Genomic DNA, 19,132 nt, shown 5'->3' with positions numbered 1-19,132 from the left:
CATATAACTACAAGCAACTAAACTTATTATTAATGTGTTAAAGACAAGCGATCATTCAAGACAAGACACCAATGTCTCGGTCATCCTTGTTCATAGCAGAGACAGCATTCGCAATTTTTTTTGTTGGTGTGGTTTCAGGTGGGCCATGCTTGCCGCTGTCATTGTCATTCTTCCCTCACACAAACAGATCCATCTTCTGTCCTTTTCTTTCATCTCTTTATCTTCAAATTGTCAAGGTCGACTTTGGAGTGAACCCTATTCATCACCATTCACCTCTCTTTTCGTACTCCCAGGCCCAATATGACTGTGAGTGCCTTATTAAAACTCTTCTCTGTATAGGCTAGCTCGAGGCATTCTTTTTTACCCTCTTCTTTTCGCCTTTTCCTTCCTTTTTTTTTTTTTTTTTTTTTTTTTTTTTAACTTTACCGTTAGAGTATTGAGCCAATCGAACTATCGATTTCACCATGCCCAGAAGTCATCCCTCATACTCACCTGTGACCGGATCATATGCTGTCATCGATCCTCCAGGGATAGAGAGCAATGCTCATGAACACCATCGCTCCTCAAGCCGTCATCACCATCGCAGTCATAGCTATCACCAGCAACATCACTATAATGATAATGACATGGTTGTCGGTCTTCACTCTTTAGAGTTATCCTCACCTGCGAGTACCTCTACTGGCACCAGTGGACGAAGTAGTGTTGACCATACCGATGGCAGTATTAATCACAGGAGCCTAACAGGGATTAACTTCCTGGCTCAATCCTCAGAGTTTGTGCGCTCAACTCAAAGAGATACATCCTCAGACCCTGTCGTCGAAACATACATCAATAATGATGACTACCTCCTCGTAAGAGCCGCATCCAACATTCATGTGTCACATCCACAGCCCCGGTTTCGCGATACATCTAGGAACCCAAACAGTACTTTGGATACTCGGCTCTTTAATCATACCCAAACCTTGGCCCAAAGCTCGCACGCAATTCAAGGTGGCCAGATTAACGAGGACGACGGCGAGAATGCAAGGCATTCAGAAAGCATCGTTGACAATATATACGATTTACGACACATCATGATCCATAACCAGAGGCAGTTTGAGAGGCAAAGCCGCCAAATAAACGTACCATATGACCAGCAGATAGGTATCGAGAGCATAGATCGCCAAAGTCTCGATCCTACTAGCCCAGGTGCGAGTAATGAGCCAATTACAGAGTCGAGGACGCCCGTACGGCCACCGATAGAAGGACCTTATCACTTAGAGTTTGATCCTCGACCAACAATTTCGTCTTCATATTTCCCCCATTCGACCGAGTCCGCCATAGTACTTTCCTCACCACCACCAGGCAGGTCCTCAGGCGCGCCTTCCTACCAGCCCAGTGACAGCGCACACTCGCATATAACTTCACTTGGGCACTCTCTCAGAAACTCTAATATTAACACTAGTGGCTCCTACAGACCATTTGTCACTGGTAGAGATGTCGCTTTGGAGCAGCAACAAGGCCAGGATCCTTCCCAATTAAACTCATCAACACCACTCAGCTCGGCAAGGGCAAGCCTAACCGACTCTATGGACAATTTGGAGAACGAAGGGAGAGCGTCAGAAGAAGGGGGTGGCCAAGGGGGCTGGTCCATTTACGGGTCTCTGGCGCATCGGACTAATCCATTTGTGCAACGCCAGCGCCAGCACTATCGACAACGGCAACTGGAGAGCCATCGTCGATGGCAAGAGACCACAGTTGGTGATGAAGTCGTTCCACATACTGTCCCAGCAGCTGGTACCTCAAATCCACAATCTAGCCCGCTTCACTCGCAGAGCAGAGTTCATAGCCTTCAAGCCCCCCAGGCCAATACCTCAGTACATCGTCACGGCAGCCACATCCCTATTCCTTCACATTACACTAATCCACACGCCCTTAGCCACCCACAGCAAACCTCTTCAACACCTGCTTCGCCCCCTTCGAGCTTGTTCCGTCCGATGAGCCCTAGTGAACATAGCGATCACCGTCAGCCAACTACGGGAAGAGACCAAGTTGCACCGAGACTTCCCCAAAGGTTGGGTAACACCATATACTCTGAGACAGTAGAACGAGCAGAAGCAGGTGGTTGGACTCCTTCATCAAGCTCAACCGGATGGGCCTCTTACTCATGGCGCGATAGTTTGGTAGGAAGTCGGGCGCGCAATAACATAGGGCTGAAGGAGGTTGTTCGAATGGCTTGCTACTTCTGCACTACTTTGATCTGTGAGCGCGGTATGAAGGTATCTTTTTTTTTTTTTTTTTTTTTTTTAATAATAAGGAAAAAATGGTAACAGTTGCTAACTATCACCATGGCTTTAATATTCTTAACATTTTCAGGCTCAACTATTGGCGGACCAGAGCGTTGCACTCTTATCCACAGATTACACTCCTCAATCGTAAGTTTTATTATTATCAAAAAAGAAAAAAAGAATGCCAACTTGCATGTAAACAAGAGGTTTTATTGAATGGCCGACGTAGAGTGGAGTTAATAGGGCCAGATTACAAGCCAACCAATTGCCTATGCAGAATCAAGGATACCGCATGTCTTGTCTGGTGAGGGACCGTTCAGAATCTTAGCATTCACCCATTCATTCTGTACAAATATTACGTCTTCTAGCTACTTATTCTTTACTTTGACCTTATACCATACGCTCGTCATATGTAATTGTAGTGGCAATGTGATCGGATATCATATCACCCAACCCTGTGAGAAGTGTCTCAGCTCAGACAACAATGGGCACCTCTGGCTCTTTCATCCTGAATATGTTAACAGTTCGCCACGGCGGGACCACATACTAGCCAGGCCATTGCGTTGGAACGAACTTCCTGAGCCCGACCAAGACTTTGATACTTTGAGCCTCCAAAAAGTGTATCGAGGGCTAAATGGGAAGATGACCCTAAGTGGCATGGTTCGTCGTGAATACGATATTATTTGTCGATAATAGAGTTTGTATTTTATCATTTTCTCTCACAATATCAGGTCATCTTTCCTGTCATTACTATTATTAAATCTTAATCATGTGTCCCATGTGGAATATGAATGCGGTCTTTTTTGATAAGATGTTAACTCTACAAATGGGTTGTCCCATTACTGGGGCTGCGAATAAAGCGGTATCCAATAGTCGGCTATAACCGCATTGTCGTACTGCCACAATGCAACATTCTGTTCGTAAACCACGTCAGCATTGAGTAGTCCCCTAAGGGTCTGTGCGCGAAGGTCATCCTTTAGCCACAGTCCTCGATCATCAAAAATTTACTGCCAATTCCACCTACTGTCGATAGCTTGCCGCCAGTCACCAACCTGCATCAGTCCTGACTGCCTTCATGTCTGCTGCTCGTCGCTGTCCAGGCGAGAGCCAAAGAATTCACCTTTGCTACGTCTGTGCCTCCCAACACAGTTGTGTCCCCCGGCGCGTTTGCCCACAAAGGCTGTACCATTATCTCTTTCCCTGCTAACGGTGATTTTACAGCAACGTCTGTTCTAGCTTTCGATCCTAGTTGAGCAAATGCAATTCTATCGCCCTCAACTATGAAACAAGCGAAACTCTCAAAGTTCGCACGATATGGCTGTGAAAAGCCAATTCGCATCCATGATTTCTCCACCAATGTACACCGCGATCGGTACTCGGAGTCGATCTTTCCGATGTGGCCTGTTGCGCCCATGAAAAGCCGCGGAGGCTGGCGTGCCGACTCTAGCTAAGGACGACTTTAATTTTTTTTTTTTTTATTCGATCAAATCTTGTGGGATTGATCTGAAGTTTCTACTTTGGACTCCGTCAAGTGCTGCCAGATGTACCGCTGGTTCGGCTGGGAGGTGGAATATATACCTAAGCCGTGTGGCCAGCCAGGCGAATTAGGGTAGTTTTTTTTTTTTTTTTTTTTTTTTTTTGATAAATGGACCCACGAGGTCGTGAGGATTTATTAGAAATAGACTCTATAAATGAGTTGCCCTATTACTAGGGGCGCAAATAAAGCATTTTCCAATAATCGGTCTTTACCGCATCGTTGAACTGTTACTGTAAAACATCCTATTCACAAACCACGTCAGCATGAGTGGTAACTCTCGATTCCTACGGAACCTGCGACGAGGCCTGCTCCCTACTTGGCCTGTTGTACGCGAAAGTTATCTTCTAGCCGCAGCTCTCAATCATCAAGAAACGACACCCTCCCGGCCGTTCCATTACTGTCAGCTCTAATTGTTGCCGATAGCTCTCAACCACTCTTTGGTCTGCTTCCGTCCTGATCGCTTTCACGTCAGCTGTTCGTCGTTGTCGCAGGGTAGGCCCTAAGAGATCACCTCTGCTATGTCTGTGCTGCCCAAACAGGCGCGTCCCCTGGCGCATTTGCTCACAGAGGTGATGGCTTTAGTTCTTTCCCAGTCGACAGTGGCTTTACAGCGTCTGTTCCAGATCTCAGCCCTTCCGATTTCCTCGATAGCTTTAATAAATCTGCAAACCACATATTTTACAATGGATGCGGTTGTCTTGAAAGTATCTTTCCAAATCTTGGCCATGTCTTTCGGCATCAATCCATGGTAAAGGCCTTGGACTGTCCTGATGGCTCCCTCACCGTCGCCATCTTCATCCTCTTCGTCGTTGTAATACAATTTACCACCTGTCGAATTGCAGCAGCTCCTTTGTACATGCCTTCCAATGACGCCCATATCACCTCTTCGCTTGCTGGCATGAACGTAGGTCCCTTGCCAGTCTGTTTTTGTCCTGACGCCTGTGCCCGACGCAACTTGTCCTCCCAAAGTCTCCTCTCCTTCGCTAGGACCCTTTGTCCGTCGCGATTGATATTCTCAATCGCTCTTGTCCACCCTTCCAACTACTTATCATCTGTGATAGGGGACTTCTAAAAGTGCTCTGTGTCTTCTTTTTCCGATTCACACATTCTGCATATGTCTGTGTAATAGAGATCTGGTCTCCACTGCTTCATGTAAGCAAGCGTTGGGAGCATACCATGTAGCTTCTTGATCCTGTGAGCTCGTCGTTGGCAGTCAGTTGGACTGGTGAATAGCCCTCTTGGAGTGTTACCGTCGTGGATAATGTGCAGAGTCGCTTTCCAATCAATCTCCTTCCAATCTGTGATGTAACGGCTGGTCCTGTTCTGCACACTCCAGGCCGGATTCGTCCTGACAGCAGATTGTTTCAGGAGTTGGCGAAGGTCGTCCTCTATTACGTCTCTATTGAAGAAAACGTGACATCTCAAGTCATTGTATTCCTGTTCCTTCAATTTCCACAGTCCACTAAATTGGCTGCCTGATCAGCCTTTTCATTGCCTTTGCTGCCTGCATGTCCCTTAATCCAGACTACGTTGACTTTTCGGTCCTGTCGAACGAATGCGTTATAAACTGCTGCTCACCATATAGTATAGGTTGAGCGAAGCTGTTGTCGTTCCGTGCATCCTTCACTTCCACTCACCAGGGTTTTGAACTGCGTAGCTACTGCCATATTGTCTACATAGACTGTTGTTGGTACATTTCTTGGACTAATAAGTATTGCTGTGAGTAGACCTGCCAGTTCTGTCTTGGTGGATGAGGAATAGCCATCAACCTTTCCAGATATTACTGTTGTGTATTCGTCCACATTCTCCTGTGCAACAACACCAAAAACTATCCGCGCTGAGTCCTTTCCTGCATTCTCTAACGATCCATCAGAGAAAAGAGATTTTCTCCCTTCCTATTTTTTTTTTTTTTTTTTTTTTGATAACAAGGACCCTCAGGGTCATGGGATTTATTTTCTACACTCTATGAACAAAATACTCGAGAAACTATAGTCAATAAACAGTTATTACTGCACAAACGGCGAGAGCCGCTGCATCAAGAGATTTTCTCCCTTCCTACTGACCGTTCTCTTTGCCTTAGAATGCTTTCCATGACACCTTGTGGTACCACGACCCCAGTGTGGTCTGCCAGGCCCCGGCTAACGTTGGCTTGAGGTCCTTTATTGTTCGCTGTCGAAACAGAGTCCAATTCCTCTTGTGCCATCCTACGTAGCCGTCTGTCGAGGGCCTCTCCGCTGAGCTCACTTCGTCCTCGTATCTTGGTTGCGCAGCTGTGCCCTTCTTCTTGAACGTTTGGCTGCTTCTCGTCGTCTTTATTCTTGATGGAGTATTTTTTTTTTTTTTTTTTTTTTTTTTTTGATAACAAGGACCCTCAGGGTCATGGGTACCTTTATTCTTGATGGAGTACTCTCTCTTGGCTTTTTTTTTCACGTCGAAAACTACAGATCTTTCTGTGGCTTGGTTTAAAATATCTGATTAATAAGGCTTTAAAATTTTTCCGTTATTCGAATTACCGATGGGTTCCCAGTGGCCAAGTCGGCAAGGCACTGTGCTTATATTTTCAGAATATACTAAAGACACGCAGCAATCCCGAGTTCGATCCTCGGCTGGGAAACATTCTTTTTGCTTCTGAAAGATACATCAGTTGTATCTTTTTCCGTGGCGATTTGAACATTGCATGTCTCTTTATTTCTTTCTTGTCATTCATCACTAGCCTGCTGGATCTGTTTGATTTTATCATGGAGTGCGGGAATCCACTATTTTTAGAATGGATTGGGGAGTGGATGGAGCATGCTCGAGAGCTTGGTAGTCAATCCTATTATATTTATCGTAAGGTGGGCTACACAAACAGTTGAGGCTGTATATATGTGATTCATTTCAGACACAGTTGACATTTGGGATTTATTGATGTTTTTTTTTTTTTTTTTTTTTTTTTTTTTTTTCCTTGCAGGCATACGAATCGATGGCAAAATATCCAACCAAATTCAATCACCCTATTGAAGCTTTGTGTCTGTCTGGTATCGGTGAAAAAACTGTAGCCAAGTTAGAGAAGAGGTTGATCGAGCACTGTAGGGAGAATGACCTGCCAATGCCTTCCGCTGGTAAGCTAGGTATCCTATATTATACTTACGAAGCAGTGCTTTTAAGATAGTATTTTGATTGAAGGCCTCGAAATCTTAAGTTCTTAAAAGACCTAGAGTACCGAAAAAAAATGTTGACAGCAATGGAGCAGAAGGTGATGAAGGAACTGAAGAATCAAAATCAAAGAGGCTACGCGCACGGAATCAAAAGCCATATGTACCAACATACAGGTCTGGAGCATATGCTATCTTACTTACTCTACTGGATGCTTGGGATGCCAAAACCCCAGATGGTGATGGGGCTTTAACTAAGCATGAACTTGTGACAAGAGGTCAGGTTTATTGCGATGCTTCACTGACGAATCCCGAGTACGGGAAATTCTTCACAGCATGGAGTTCAATGAGGACACTATTATCTAAGAACCTTGTCTATCAGTCTTCGTCAAACTATTACCTCACAGATGAGGGTAGGGAGATTGCTAGAATGATGAGGACAATTGCGCAGGATGGCGGCAATCCTGAAACCAACACTACACTAACTGAGGCTGATGTGGATTCAGAAACTTGGGGTTATACAGCACCTCCTCTCCGTCACATATCTAGAACGCCACAGCTTATACAAGAAGGAGACGATGGACCAGATGACCTTATTGACTTTATAAGCGAAAGATCGTCATCAGCTAGTTCCTTGCGCAGGGCCCCTGCTGTCGCAACCTCGTCACCTTCAACAGAAGTCCTCCGAGTCCAGTCGTCCCAAGGTAGCAGTTATAATGACCATAGCGGTGAAGATAATTGTGACACATGGAAATCTGTCCTGAGCAGTTGGAACTCTTCAATATCCGACTCCTCAAAGACAAGGGACGACACATTTCAAGCTGTAAGCTCAGTAGAGTCTTCTCTGCCATCAGGGCTTAACACGGCTCGACCGACGGCCTCGTCCCTATTCACGTCATCCACACGAAGCAATGGTCCATCACCCCAGGTTATCGACATCCTAAGCGATTCTGACGAAGAAAACTTGCCTAGCACCACACGGAGTACTACAACCCCTCTACCACCTCCAGAGAGACGCACATCAATGGACCCAGGCCTGCTTACGAGCGACCATATAATCCTTCAGGACGCACCAGCGCCTAAGAGCGTTCTATCCAGGACGACTTCCCAGTTCAAGCTCCCAACACATCCCGCCACCGAGCCTTCTGCTCCAACTACAAAAGCTGGTCTGAGTAGGCAAATGTCTTCTAACGCCACTAGCAATGTGTTTGACGAGTCAAGGACGTCTTCAGTTCAACGCTCCAGCAGCTCAAAGTTGCAGCGTAAGGATGGAGCTTCAGTTTCAGGACGCGATGCATTTCCACATCTGCGAAGCCACTCATTTTCGCTCCGAAGCATTCCTAACGACACTTCGCCTAAAAATATCAAGCAGCTTGCGGCTTTCAAGCCTGTAATTTTCTACCCTGGTTCATTTGAGATATGTCTTGTTCTAGATATTCGTGAAGTCCGCACACAAACGGACCGTGACTACATTGGGCAGAGACTGAAAGACCGTGGAGTCAATGTCATCAAGCGAGCATTGGATATTGGCGACATTATCTGGATTGCGCGATTGAAAACCCCTTCTGCTTCTAGCCCAAGCGAGATTGTATTAGATTACATCCTGGAGCGAAAGCGAATGGATGACCTAGTGCATAGTATTAAGGATGGTCGATTCAACGAACAAAAGGTAAGAGCGTACCATCATGTAGTTGCTATTTGAAACTTTTGTATTTATGATCTTATTCATGACTATATCGGTTTTTTTTTTTTTTTTTTTTATAGTTCCGGTTGAGAAGATCTGGACTGGGTCATGTTATATACCTGATCGAAACCCATAAAATGGGCGAAACATATGACATTGGTACTGACGCCATCCGTACCGCAATGACATCCACTCAGATCCATGATGGTTTCTTTCTCCGCCGCACGAATCATACGGACCAAACTATTGAATATTTTGTTAGCGTTACGAATGCTTTGCGGAAGCTCTATGAGGTATATATAAATGTATTATCTGGATTTAAGATGCTTAGTTGAAACTTCAGCCTGAAAATCTTGTCTTAACATTGTGCTGAAAAAATCTTAATATAGTCGAAGGCACTTTATGCTATCCCAGATGAAGCCATTGATCGCGCATCATACTTGGATCTTCAAAGCCATCTCAAGGCTACCAATCCGGATCGGACATACCTTACGAGTTATAAATCATTTGGTGCTTTGAATGGCAAGTCCGAAACAATAGTCGTTAGAGACACGTTTGTTAAGATGCTGATGACTATTCGGGGTATTAGTAGCGAAAAGGCGATGGAGATTGCCAGAGCGTACCCTACACCAAGAGCAATGTTTTCAGCATTAGATGAACAGGATTCAGATACCCAGCGGGACAGAATTCTAGTTAGGACGAGCTCGGCTATAAACAAAAGGAGGATTGGTGAAGCGCTGAGCAAGAAAATAGCAGAGATTTGGTACTCGGATGTTTACTCAAAAAGCTTAAACTTAACTTAATTTTATTTATGTGGAAAAAGTGGCCTTTGCACACAGCACTGTGTGCTATTATCAGGCACGACACAACACTACGATTAACGGGCATGACAGTCGTGTTTCTACATGCTTTTTTTTTTGTGTTCACCTGCATTTTCGCACCATTACCATCAGGAACAATAGCATTACTTTTTTTTTTTTTTTTTCCCTTCATTTCTGTAATTAAAACTACACTATTCCTTCTCATTCTCGTATGAAGTTGCGTTCATTCATTCACCTTTTACTACGTGCCTGTTCACTCAACTAAACTTTGCTGCGTCTTGTATTTATTGAGCCATGTCCAAGAAAGTACTGACCACTCAGTCACTGAAATACCCCAGCATTTACTTGTCAATACTCAACGAGACCAATCTTGTCACTCACACCAAGCGCCATAGTCTGCTGGATAAGAGAGACTTCATTAGGGAGTACCTTGATAGCCTCGACATCCCTACAGAACCACAACAAGGCCCGGAGCCTATCCTCAATACACTGCCTATAGAGGAAACATTGAGGCATGGTAATACTGATGAGGCATTTATCCAGCTGTCCCAGCAACAAGAGATCTCGAGCTCTAGCAAACGAAAGCAACAGCGAGATGATGTCTCTTCGCAACTCACGAGCAGCAACACTCAGAATGAAGAGGATCAAAATTTACTAGGTGAAGTGCCGCGCACGGGCAACGCAAGAGGGATCACGGGAGTGATCGATTCCAAAGTTGATAAACGGTGTAAACGACTCTCCACTGTTGACCAAGCGTGTGAAAATTTAAATATGAGCAAGCGTTGCAAGGAATGCAGAACGAAGCCGAAACGCCACGCCGAGCAAGAGCTCAATATAGGATCAGTTGATAAGAGTAAGGATAAAGGTAAAAATTTAAAGAGATCCGCACCAGGTTATTGAGCTTTATATTCAGTAAGAACCTGTTTTGGTCAGAACAGTATACCTATTATAATTTTACTAAGGCAAGCAAAGCCGAAATCGATCGCTATAGTTAGAGCAAGGAACCGCAAAAGACGAAAGAGGCAAGAGGAGCCGCTTGCATCGCTTCGGGACATGGGCTATCCTAGACGGCAGAAGAGGGCGCACTCACCGCAAGAATGTATAGCTGCTTCCAAGGTGGAGTATACAGATGGTTCAGAAAGTGATGGTGGCCATCGACATTGCCGCATGCCTCTTCAACGGCGCCAACGACTACAAACCATGCTTGCTACTAGACGTATGGATGCACGTTCACATAGTAATAAACCCCGCAAGATCTTTACTCAAAGCTCCCTTATCATGAATGTAAGCGTGCACACAACACGCCCTTTTTCCTTCTATTGTGCTCAGATAGTGCATATGCTATTTGAGCATACCTATCTTTGTGCAATTAGAGTGTCCGGTCAGAACTAACATCAGCAAGTGTAAATGACCTTTTCAATGTTTTCTATTTGATGCTACTAGCAATTTGTCTCTCCAAAGGTCTCCAAAGAGCGTATTACGGTATGGTTTTTCTATGTGTTTCATTAAAATATTCGGGGTTTGATACAAACGTTAAGATATTTTGGCTTTGTTGGCCGAATAGATGCAAGAGAAGCCCACCCGGTTGGGGATTTTTAAAAAGGGCAAAGCCTCTTTAAAGACAAGAGTCCATATCGGTAATTCAATCAACCCAACTATTGATTTGCTTGTACATAGCAACCCATATTAATTTGCTTGCGAACTTTTACTCTCTCCTTTGCCTTGAAGGCTTAAATAAAGAATTTTCAGAAAAGTTCTTTCTCAACCAAGGGCCTTATTCGGAAGAAAATGCTAGAAGTGACAAACGACAAGATGATGCTGTCACATCAGTATACTTCGCGGGCCCTTCGAGCTATTGTGAGTACGAAGATCGTGGCCTTCATCCCGACCCTGACCCTGTTGATCAAATGATCGAGAGTAGCTATACATCAGTTAGTGATGGTAGCGTGCACTCAAAACATAGCTTGTTTCAGCGCTGTCTGAATAAGGAAAATTCCAGCTTTAGTAATCGTTCATCGAACCAAAGGACGTCCATGGCGCTCAAAGATTCCAGGGAGTCTATTCATTCTATGCATGTTAGAAAGGAATCGACAGCCTTATTAAGCTCGATCAATGATGATTTGGCGCAAAGTCGTTTAACCATATCCCAGGACTTATTGCCTGAGAAGTCGTTTGCGAACCTATCTAACAATGGAATGTCGCCAAGGTAATTAAATGCAAAGAGCATTTGGTTAGTTTAGATAAAGTCTGTTTGTTAATTTTATTCGAACTCATGTTGTTTCTTCATAAAGCAGTCCTTTACCAGGGCATACAACAATGGATGTCCTTCAAAATACAGCCATTGTGCCTTCATCGCAAGCACCAGCTTATCCTCAGATCACTCAGACCGATCCATGTATCTATACAAATGATACATGTCATGTAGATCTCGTTGGATCCGAACAGCCTCTCATAGCATTGGCACCAAGTCTCAACCATAGGGTGCTGCCAAATGGTGCTGTGTATAGGTACTATTCGCCCTTTCTGGAAGCAGCACAACCCATTGATATGTATAATACGCCTTTAGAAGAAGTTGTAGATGATACCCATGACAGACCAATCTCAAAAGTATTATTTCAGTGGCGACCCCACCGACTCTATTGAGAAATGTAAATAAAGTACATAGCACGTGAGTGGCTTTGTAGCTTTATATCCAAATCCAGAAATGCGTCGCAGTCTATTTTTTTTTTTTTTTTTTTTTGCAGATAAGTTGCTTTATGCGTGTTCACAACATCTTTGCTTCTGAATTTTGACCTGGACATCCTTTTCGGACCAACATTCAAATTTACTTAGAATGAAGGAACAGGTGCTTGAGCAGGCGCCCAAGAAGATGTAATTCATTTCTATTCCTCCTACAATTGTTCTTTTAATTGCGACTTTAATTTATTTATTTTTTTTGTTTCCTTTTCTTCCGCCTCTACAACCCAGCAGCCATTGCTATCGAATAAATACATGAAACTAATTATTGGATGTTTCTCTTTCATGTGCACTTCAAAATTGGGCCTATATGAATAGCAAGCAAATCCAATTTGGTGTTCTTTCGCCACAGGAGATTGTCAATGTATCAGAGTTCGAGGTCACTCAGCGTGATCTGTATACGGTTCAGGACCGTCAGCCAGTTAAATATGGAATGCTCGATTTGAGACTGGTAAGAAGAAAACAGGTTCATATAGTCCATATAGCCATCGTACATGAACGCCGGGTAGCTCGATTTTGGAGCGACAAATATTTAAAGGAGGGACAATTTTAGTCTTTATCATAGAGGATAACCAATTTATGGACCATTGAAGGAGGCCTAGCAATTAAGCCACACTGTTTAGGTGATTAATTTTCATTTTTAATAAAATGATCTACTGATCTAAATGTTGTTCTAGGGTACCTCTGATAAAATCGCTTCCTGTGAGACCTGTGGTCTGAAGCAACAGGATTGTATCGGTCATTTTGCCCACATCAGGTTGTGTCTACCAGTCTTTCATATTGGATACTTCCGAGCAGCCATAGTTATTTTACAAAATATTTGCAAGGTTAGGACAGTTACTGCAACATTTCTATTACTATTAGTATTATTAGTATTTACTTACGAGCAATGGGCTAACGGTAGATATTATTTCATTTATTAACTGTGGATGGTTCATAGACTTGTAGTCGAGTCTTGTTGTCAGAAAAGGATCGTCGTACATATTTGAGGAAGCTCCGTGCACCGAATCTGGAAAATTTGACTAGGAAAAATGTCTGCAAGGCTATCAATGACAAATGCAAGAAGGTAATCCACTGCCCATATTGTGAGGGAATCAATGGTGAGTTGTATTGCTGTCTTTAAGGATCCCGCTTTCTTTTTCTTTTATTATTATTATTATTATTATTATTATTATTATTATTATTATTATTTCTTTACCTTTTTTCCTTCGATAGCCGGTAGAATGCTAAAGGCCACTTGAACTTACTTTAAATCCATGTATTTTGCCAATATAGGGACGGTCAAGAAGGCTGGCGCGCTTAGAATTGTACATGAGAAATTCCGGTCAAAGAAAGTTGCGGATGAATACGAGAAATTCAAGAGCACGTTTAGTCATGCATTGGAGGCTGCACCGGAAATGAAGGCTCATATTTCAAAGGCGCAGGAGGATATGAACCCCTTGAGAGTATTGAACCTGTTCAAGGCCATCACTGACGAGGTAAGGCAGGGAAAAAGGGAAATGAGTTTTCTAAACGGCCAATTAATAGTAGTTGAGTAGGGTTATAATTGATAGTTCCAGTTAATTGATATTGCGGTTATTACTATCAGGACTGTGAGCTTCTAGGTATGAATCCAGATCTTGGAAGACCTGAAATGTATCTTTGGCAGAACATTTCCGTGCCCCCAGTTTGTATTCGCCCATCAGTTCAGCAGGATGGTGCCAGTAACGAAGATGATATCACTGTTAAATTGACAGAAGTGATCTTTACCAACGCTCACATGCAAGCTGGTCTTAATCAGGGTATTGCTATTCTTAATTTGATGGTAATGAGCAGCTTCTATATACTATGGTTTTGAAGTCTCGTTAACCTTTGTTGATGGGGACAAAATTAATTGTTCTTTTTCATCTCTATCTTTAATAGGATCTATGGGACTTTCTTCAACTCTCAGTCGCTATGTACATCAACAGCGAACTACCGGGAGTATCTAACTTACAGCCCGGAAAGCCAGTTCGTGGATTCTGTCAGAGATTGAAGGGAAAACAGGGTCGTTTCCGTGGAAATTTATCTGGAAAGCGTGTTGACTTCTCTGGACGCACAGTAATTTCACCCGACCCTAACCTTCGCATTGACCAAGTCGCTGTCCCTGAACTGGTCGCCAAAAACCTGACATACCCAGAACGCGTTACCAGCCATAATATTGAACGTCTTCGCCAGGCCATTGCAAATGGTACGGAGATCCATCCAGGAGCAAACTATGTCACTCTGGGATCCAACAATATGAAAAAGTCACTCAAGTTTGGAAACCGTGCTCAGATTGCAGGGGAGATTCAGGTCGGCGATGTAGTTGAGCGCCATCTTAATGACGGTGATGTCGTCCTATTCAATCGTCAGCCTTCACTTCACAAGCTTTCTATCATGGCTCATTATGCAAAAATTCGGCCATGGCGTACATTCCGATTCAATGAATGTGTCTGCAACCCCTATAACGCTGATTTTGACGGAGATGAGATGAACTTGCACGTTCCACAGACGGAGGAAGCTAGGACTGAAGCTATCGAGTTGATGGGCGTCAAAAATAACTTGGTTACTCCTAGAAACGGGACCCCTCTTATTGCGGCAATCCAGGATTTCATCACTGCATCATATCTCATTACTCAAAAAGATCTATTTTTCGATCGCTCACAGTTTGTTCAGATTTGCTCATACTTGGGGGATGCAGAACTGAAAATTGATATTCCACCACCTGCAATCTTGAAACCAGCACAACGATGGACGGGTAAACAAATAATCAGCGTCTTACTCAAACCTAATAAGGAGTCAAAAGTATTAGTCAATTTGGAGGCGAAGACTCGCTCATATGACAAGGTCAAGCGTCCTGTCATGGACATGTGTAGGAATGACGGCTACCTTGTGATACATAATAGTGAAATCATGTGCGGCGTTTTGGACAAGTCAATTGTTGGAGATGGCAACAAAAGCTCGCTATTCTACATTGTCATGCGCGACTATGGCTCCATTGAGGCGGCAAAATGCATGAACCGACTTGCTAAGCTCTGCGCTCGCTGGTTGGGGACCGTTGGATTCTCGATTGGTATTAATGATGTCCAGCCTGGTGAAATTTTGGCATCCAAGAAGGATGAGCTTGTCAAGAACGCCTATGCTCACTGCGATGACTTGATTCATCGTTCACTCAATGGTCAGTTGGAAAATCAACCTGGATGCGATATTGAACAGACTCTCGAGGCCCTGATTTCTGGAGAGCTGTCGCAGGTCCGTGACAAAGTTGGAGATATATGTCTAACAGAGCTCAACAAGTACAACTCACCGTTGATCATGGCGACATGTGGCTCTAAAGGCAAGTTGGCTTCTCCAATGTCATTTCGAATCTATTTTCTGATTGTCAGCCACACTAATTTTTTTTTTTTTTTTTTTTTTTTTTTCGTGCGTCTTATTGTGGTGGATAGGTTCTAAGATCAACGTGTCTCAGATGGTTGCTTGTGTCGGTCAACAAATTATCAGTGGTAAACGTATTCCAAATGGTTTCCAAGATAGATCCTTACCTCATTTCTTGAAAAATTCCAAGGTTCCTCCGGCCAAGGGTTTCGTTCGCAACAGTTTCTACAGCGGGTTGACACCTACTGAGTTCTTTTTCCACGCTGTCTCTGGTCGTGAAGGTCTAGTTGACACAGCTGTAAAAACCGCCGAAACCGGCTACATGCAGCGTCGTCTTATGAAGGCTTTGGAAGATCTGACTACACATTACGATCTTTCGGTGCGAAACTCTGTGGGGGCCATTATTCAATTCACTTATGGAAGCGACGGCCTTGACCCTGCAGTACTTGAAGGCAACGGTATACCTGTTTTATTTGACCGTAACTTTGTCAGTACTCTTCACATGTTACCCCCAACAGAGGACGACAAGAAGCTGCTACCCTGGCAGATCAATGAGTATGCTGAGAAGGAGGTAGCGTCATCACGCTGGGCTAAGAACTGCTCCAAGGAGTTTATTTTGGCTGTAGTAACATTTGTTAAGACACATATTGCGGGAAAGCTCAAGATTATTCGCGAAGCTTACGGTATGATGTCAGGAGAACATAACCCCGGCGAGGAGTATGAGGATATGGACATTGACGAAGAGGAGCCGGAAGAGGTCAAGAGGATTGTCAACAATAAACTCACTGTTACGGAACGCCAAATGGAACGCTTCATGTATGTTTGCTGGGACAAATTCATGAAGGCCAAGATCGAACCTGCGTCAGCCGTGGGTGCTGTCGGAGCGCAGTCCATTGGAGAGCCTGGCACACAGATGACGCTGAAGACGTTCCATTTTGCTGGTGTCGCATCTATGAACATCACACTGGGAGTGCCACGTATCAGGGAAATCATCAACGCCGCGAAGGCTATTGCCACACCAATTATTACAACACGTCTAGTTAATAACACAGATGTCAAAGCTGCACGTATCGTCAAGGGAAGAATCGAAAAAACCATGCTTGGGGACATTGCAGAGTTCATTGAAGAGGTCTACAAGCCTGATGAATGTTACATTGGAGTTCGTCTGGATATGGAGGCAATACGTCGTTTACAGCTTGAAACTGACCTGGATGAAGTTGCAAAGGCCATTGGATTGGAACCAAAACTCAAGATCGGAACTAATAACGTGCAGTCTCATAAACCCGACCGTCTACGTATTTATGTACAGTCCAAAGATCCTGCAGGACTTTATTACTCAATTAAGAAACTTAAGAGAGCCCTGCCTGAGATTATTATCAAAGGCCTTCCTCAAGTTAACCGTGCAGTCATTAACGAAATCCAGGGAAGTGGTGGTAAGAAGGAACTGCTTGTGGAGGGCTATGGTCTACGTGAGTTAATGAATACAGAAGGAGTAGTTGGAACTCAAACACGCTCCAATCACGTTATGGAGGTATGGAAAGTATTGGGTATTGAAGCTGCAAGACGTACTATCTTGGACGAGATTAAGAGTGTCATGGACTCTCATGGACTGACCATTGATCCGCGTCACGTTATGTTGTTGGGAGATATTATGACATCAAAGGGAGAGGTACTGGGTATTACGCGTTTTGGTATTGCCAAGATGAAGGACAGTGTGATGATGCTGGCGTCGTTTGAAAAGACGACCGATCACTTGTTTGAGGCGGCGCTGTATTCTAAAAAGGATGCGATTGAGGGAGTATCCGAGTGCATCATCATGGGTATTCCTATGTCGATTGGAACTGGTCTTTTCAAGCTGATTAAGCGGGACAGTGCCCATGATCGAATTCCTCCTCGTCGCAGACTGCTTTTTGATCCATAGCAATGCAAAACAACATATTCATATACAATAATAATTTTACTTCAGTGTCTGAGAAGAAAACTTGTCATAGCTCTCATAATTGTTGTCATTTGCGAAGAGCACCCTTATTTTACTCCTTTCGCTTATCTTTTTATCTTTTGCTTTTTGCTTCTCTTTTTTTTCTTCACCTTCTTTACCGCCATCACCCTCAAACTTCACTATCATTTTCATTCCCGTCTACTTTATTTTTTCCCCCTAAATTTGATTCTCTTGGTTCTTACACCAAAAAAATGGGACTGTACTCTTCCTGTAACTTTCCATGGGTCGACGACGTTGTGCAGAACTTTGCTACCAACACCACACGATATAACCAAGTTTCTATGAATTACTGTTGTACGGAATCAGGGGTGTGTGAGAATTACAATGGCAAGTGCCCCTTTGGTTATCTAGGTTGTACTGTGGGTAACTCCCGCTATGCTTGTCGGTGGGATAACTATGGGCAAAACTATTTGACCTGCTATCAAGAGGGCGTTCTGAAAGCGACACGGTCATTGCCCTGTTGTCCAGCTCAGTTGCCCAGCTTCTTAAGTTCCACATCCTGCATGCCAGCGTTTGGGACAAACGGTGGTGGAAACACAATTTGTTGTACGAGTCCTGGAAAATGTCAGTACGCATTGGGATGCATTGGGTACGACTCGTATAACGGTCATGCAGGAGAAAAGACAGGAGTGTATTATGGGTACCAGCCATCCACGAGCGTAGCGCATTGTGTACAGGAAATGTCGTTGGGATCACCTGTGACGGACGAAAACTGCTTGGAAGTGACGGTACCGCAGGGTGGATGTATCTTGGGAGAAGCAGGACCGACATTACCTACAATCAATCCTGGATCATCTACAACGGCAACTGTTACGACTAAAACCACATCCAGGGGTTCGCCAACAGGTAATGATGGACTGACGCCTCCACCAACTAACACGAAGTCCAATGCTGCTACAGGTTTGGTGAGACCCATGGAAAAAGATGTGAAATGGATAGCTCTTTGTCTATTGGCACCAAGTCTTCTTCAGATGCTCTTTATTTAAAGCTCCTTTCTTTTTGAATAAAAACAGAAGAATGGGATTTAATCGGCTATGCATTAAACCCCCCCGGCGACATGTTAGTTAAACCTTCTTTTTATTTGTCGACCAAGCATTGCAGATTGTGTTTTCCTATCATCATCAGAAAAAATAAACACCAGTTTATAAACATTTGTGAATTCTAGATGGGAAAAGCAGACTTGCCAAAAAAAAAAAAAAAAAAAAAAAAAACTTAGACTCGAGACACAAGAACATGGTGTACACGACTCTATCTACTTGATTGTCACTGGACGTGAAGTAATTACTCGGCCTAATTAAGCAGATGCGCTCGACTTACTTCAGGTGAAGCAGTACGACAATCCAAGAGATTCCATCTTATTTGTGAAGGAATGTGTTCAAAAGCATCATCTTCCAATTGTATCATTTGATTACCATGTATTGTGTGCACAGGTCTTTTTGATACCAAGATTTTATTTTCGAATAGAACAGTGGCAAAGGAGACGTATTAACATAATTAAAGGAAAGGTTATATTTTTAAAATAGTTAGCCCAATTCAATCGACGAATTTTAGCCATTCGTGCGGATTGAATTGATTTGCT

The 19,132-nt window shown here is 43.7% G+C and overlaps 6 protein-coding genes and 1 non-coding gene across 7 annotated transcripts; all 7 read left to right on the top strand.

The window, feature by feature from the left end:
• Positions 1 to 2,195: 2,195 nt before the first annotated feature.
• Positions 2,196 to 2,843, top strand: BCR41DRAFT_296072 (protein FAM72; the record flags this gene model as incomplete). Its single annotated transcript, XM_022020427.1, has 4 exons — positions 2,196 to 2,258; positions 2,356 to 2,414; positions 2,497 to 2,571; positions 2,690 to 2,843. Coding segments are annotated over 4 exons (351 nt in total), but the record flags the coding sequence as incomplete, so codon positions are not given.
• A 3,481-nt stretch (positions 2,844 to 6,324) lies between these two features.
• On the top strand, positions 6,325 to 6,418 carry BCR41DRAFT_t71. The gene has a single exon. It is a non-coding gene; the product is annotated as a tRNA-Ile (tRNA).
• A 4-nt stretch (positions 6,419 to 6,422) lies between these two features.
• BCR41DRAFT_322644 (hypothetical protein) lies at positions 6,423 to 9,518 on the top strand. Its single transcript, XM_022021479.1, has 5 exons — positions 6,423 to 6,638; positions 6,755 to 6,905; positions 6,986 to 8,607; positions 8,703 to 8,915; positions 9,012 to 9,518. The coding sequence occupies exons 1-5, from the start codon at positions 6,543 to 6,545 to the stop codon at positions 9,423 to 9,425; spliced, it is 2,496 nt and encodes an 831-aa protein (XP_021881489.1). The 5' UTR covers positions 6,423 to 6,542; the 3' UTR covers positions 9,426 to 9,518.
• Positions 9,519 to 9,581: 63 nt separating this feature from the next.
• BCR41DRAFT_61285 (hypothetical protein) lies at positions 9,582 to 11,158 on the top strand. Its single transcript, XM_022030938.1, has 3 exons — positions 9,582 to 10,308; positions 10,435 to 10,727; positions 10,887 to 11,158. The coding sequence occupies exons 1-3, from the start codon at positions 9,738 to 9,740 to the stop codon at positions 10,950 to 10,952; spliced, it is 930 nt and encodes a 309-aa protein (XP_021881488.1). The 5' UTR covers positions 9,582 to 9,737; the 3' UTR covers positions 10,953 to 11,158.
• Positions 11,044 to 12,091, top strand: BCR41DRAFT_353589 (hypothetical protein). The gene is made up of 3 exons (XM_022024184.1): positions 11,044 to 11,080; positions 11,172 to 11,649; positions 11,738 to 12,091. The coding sequence occupies exons 2-3, from the start codon at positions 11,351 to 11,353 to the stop codon at positions 12,084 to 12,086; spliced, it is 648 nt and encodes a 215-aa protein (XP_021881487.1). The 5' UTR covers positions 11,044 to 11,080; positions 11,172 to 11,350; the 3' UTR covers positions 12,087 to 12,091.
• Positions 12,092 to 12,202: 111 nt separating this feature from the next.
• On the top strand, positions 12,203 to 17,549 carry BCR41DRAFT_353588 (hypothetical protein). The gene is made up of 8 exons (XM_022024183.1): positions 12,203 to 12,314; positions 12,498 to 12,630; positions 12,857 to 13,006; positions 13,120 to 13,279; positions 13,455 to 13,657; positions 13,768 to 13,983; positions 14,082 to 15,516; positions 15,626 to 17,549. Exons 1-8 carry the CDS (start codon positions 12,277 to 12,279, stop codon positions 17,473 to 17,475), a joined length of 4,185 nt encoding a protein of 1,394 aa, XP_021881486.1. The 5' UTR covers positions 12,203 to 12,276; the 3' UTR covers positions 17,476 to 17,549.
• Positions 17,550 to 17,603: 54 nt separating this feature from the next.
• BCR41DRAFT_353587 (hypothetical protein) lies at positions 17,604 to 18,587 on the top strand. The gene has a single exon (XM_022024182.1). The coding sequence runs from the start codon at positions 17,745 to 17,747 to the stop codon at positions 18,537 to 18,539; it is 795 nt and encodes a 264-aa protein (XP_021881485.1). The 5' UTR covers positions 17,604 to 17,744; the 3' UTR covers positions 18,540 to 18,587.
• Positions 18,588 to 19,132: the final 545 nt, after the last annotated feature.

The sequence above is a fragment of the Lobosporangium transversale genome (assembly GCF_002105155.1).
Source record: "Lobosporangium transversale strain NRRL 3116 chromosome Unknown BCR41scaffold_18, whole genome shotgun sequence".
Lineage (NCBI taxonomy): Eukaryota > Fungi > Mortierellomycota > Mortierellomycetes > Mortierellales > Mortierellaceae > Lobosporangium > Lobosporangium transversale.
This window is presented reverse-complemented; position numbering and strand designations above follow the sequence as displayed.

Bases quoted from the DNA above. Each gene is read 5' to 3' on its own strand.
- BCR41DRAFT_61285 (XM_022030938.1), top strand. From the start codon at position 9,738: ATGTCCAAGAAAGTACTGACCACTCAGTCACTGAAATACCCCAGCATT. The intron at 10,309-10,434 runs GTAAAAATTTAA...CGATCGCTATAG, and splicing joins TGATAAGAGTAAGGATAAAG to TTAGAGCAAGGAACCGCAAA. The intron at 10,728-10,886 runs GTAAGCGTGCAC...TGATGCTACTAG, and splicing joins AAAGCTCCCTTATCATGAAT to CAATTTGTCTCTCCAAAGGT.
- BCR41DRAFT_322644 (XM_022021479.1), top strand. From the start codon at position 6,543: ATGGAGTGCGGGAATCCACTATTTTTAGAATGGATTGGGGAGTGGATG. The intron at 6,639-6,754 runs GTGGGCTACACA...TTTTCCTTGCAG, and splicing joins CCTATTATATTTATCGTAAG to GCATACGAATCGATGGCAAA. The intron at 8,916-9,011 runs GTATATATAAAT...ATCTTAATATAG, and splicing joins CTTTGCGGAAGCTCTATGAG to TCGAAGGCACTTTATGCTAT.
- BCR41DRAFT_353588 (XM_022024183.1), top strand. From the start codon at position 12,277: ATGAAGGAACAGGTGCTTGAGCAGGCGCCCAAGAAGAT. The intron at 12,315-12,497 runs GTAATTCATTTC...CTATATGAATAG, and splicing joins GAGCAGGCGCCCAAGAAGAT to CAAGCAAATCCAATTTGGTG. The intron at 13,984-14,081 runs GTAATGAGCAGC...TATCTTTAATAG, and splicing joins TTGCTATTCTTAATTTGATG to GATCTATGGGACTTTCTTCA.
- BCR41DRAFT_353587 (XM_022024182.1), top strand. From the start codon at position 17,745: ATGGGACTGTACTCTTCCTGTAACTTTCCATGGGTCGACGACGTTGTG.
- BCR41DRAFT_353589 (XM_022024184.1), top strand. From the start codon at position 11,351: ATGATCGAGAGTAGCTATACATCAGTTAGTGATGGTAGCGTGCACTCA. The intron at 11,650-11,737 runs GTAATTAAATGC...TTCATAAAGCAG, and splicing joins AACAATGGAATGTCGCCAAG to TCCTTTACCAGGGCATACAA.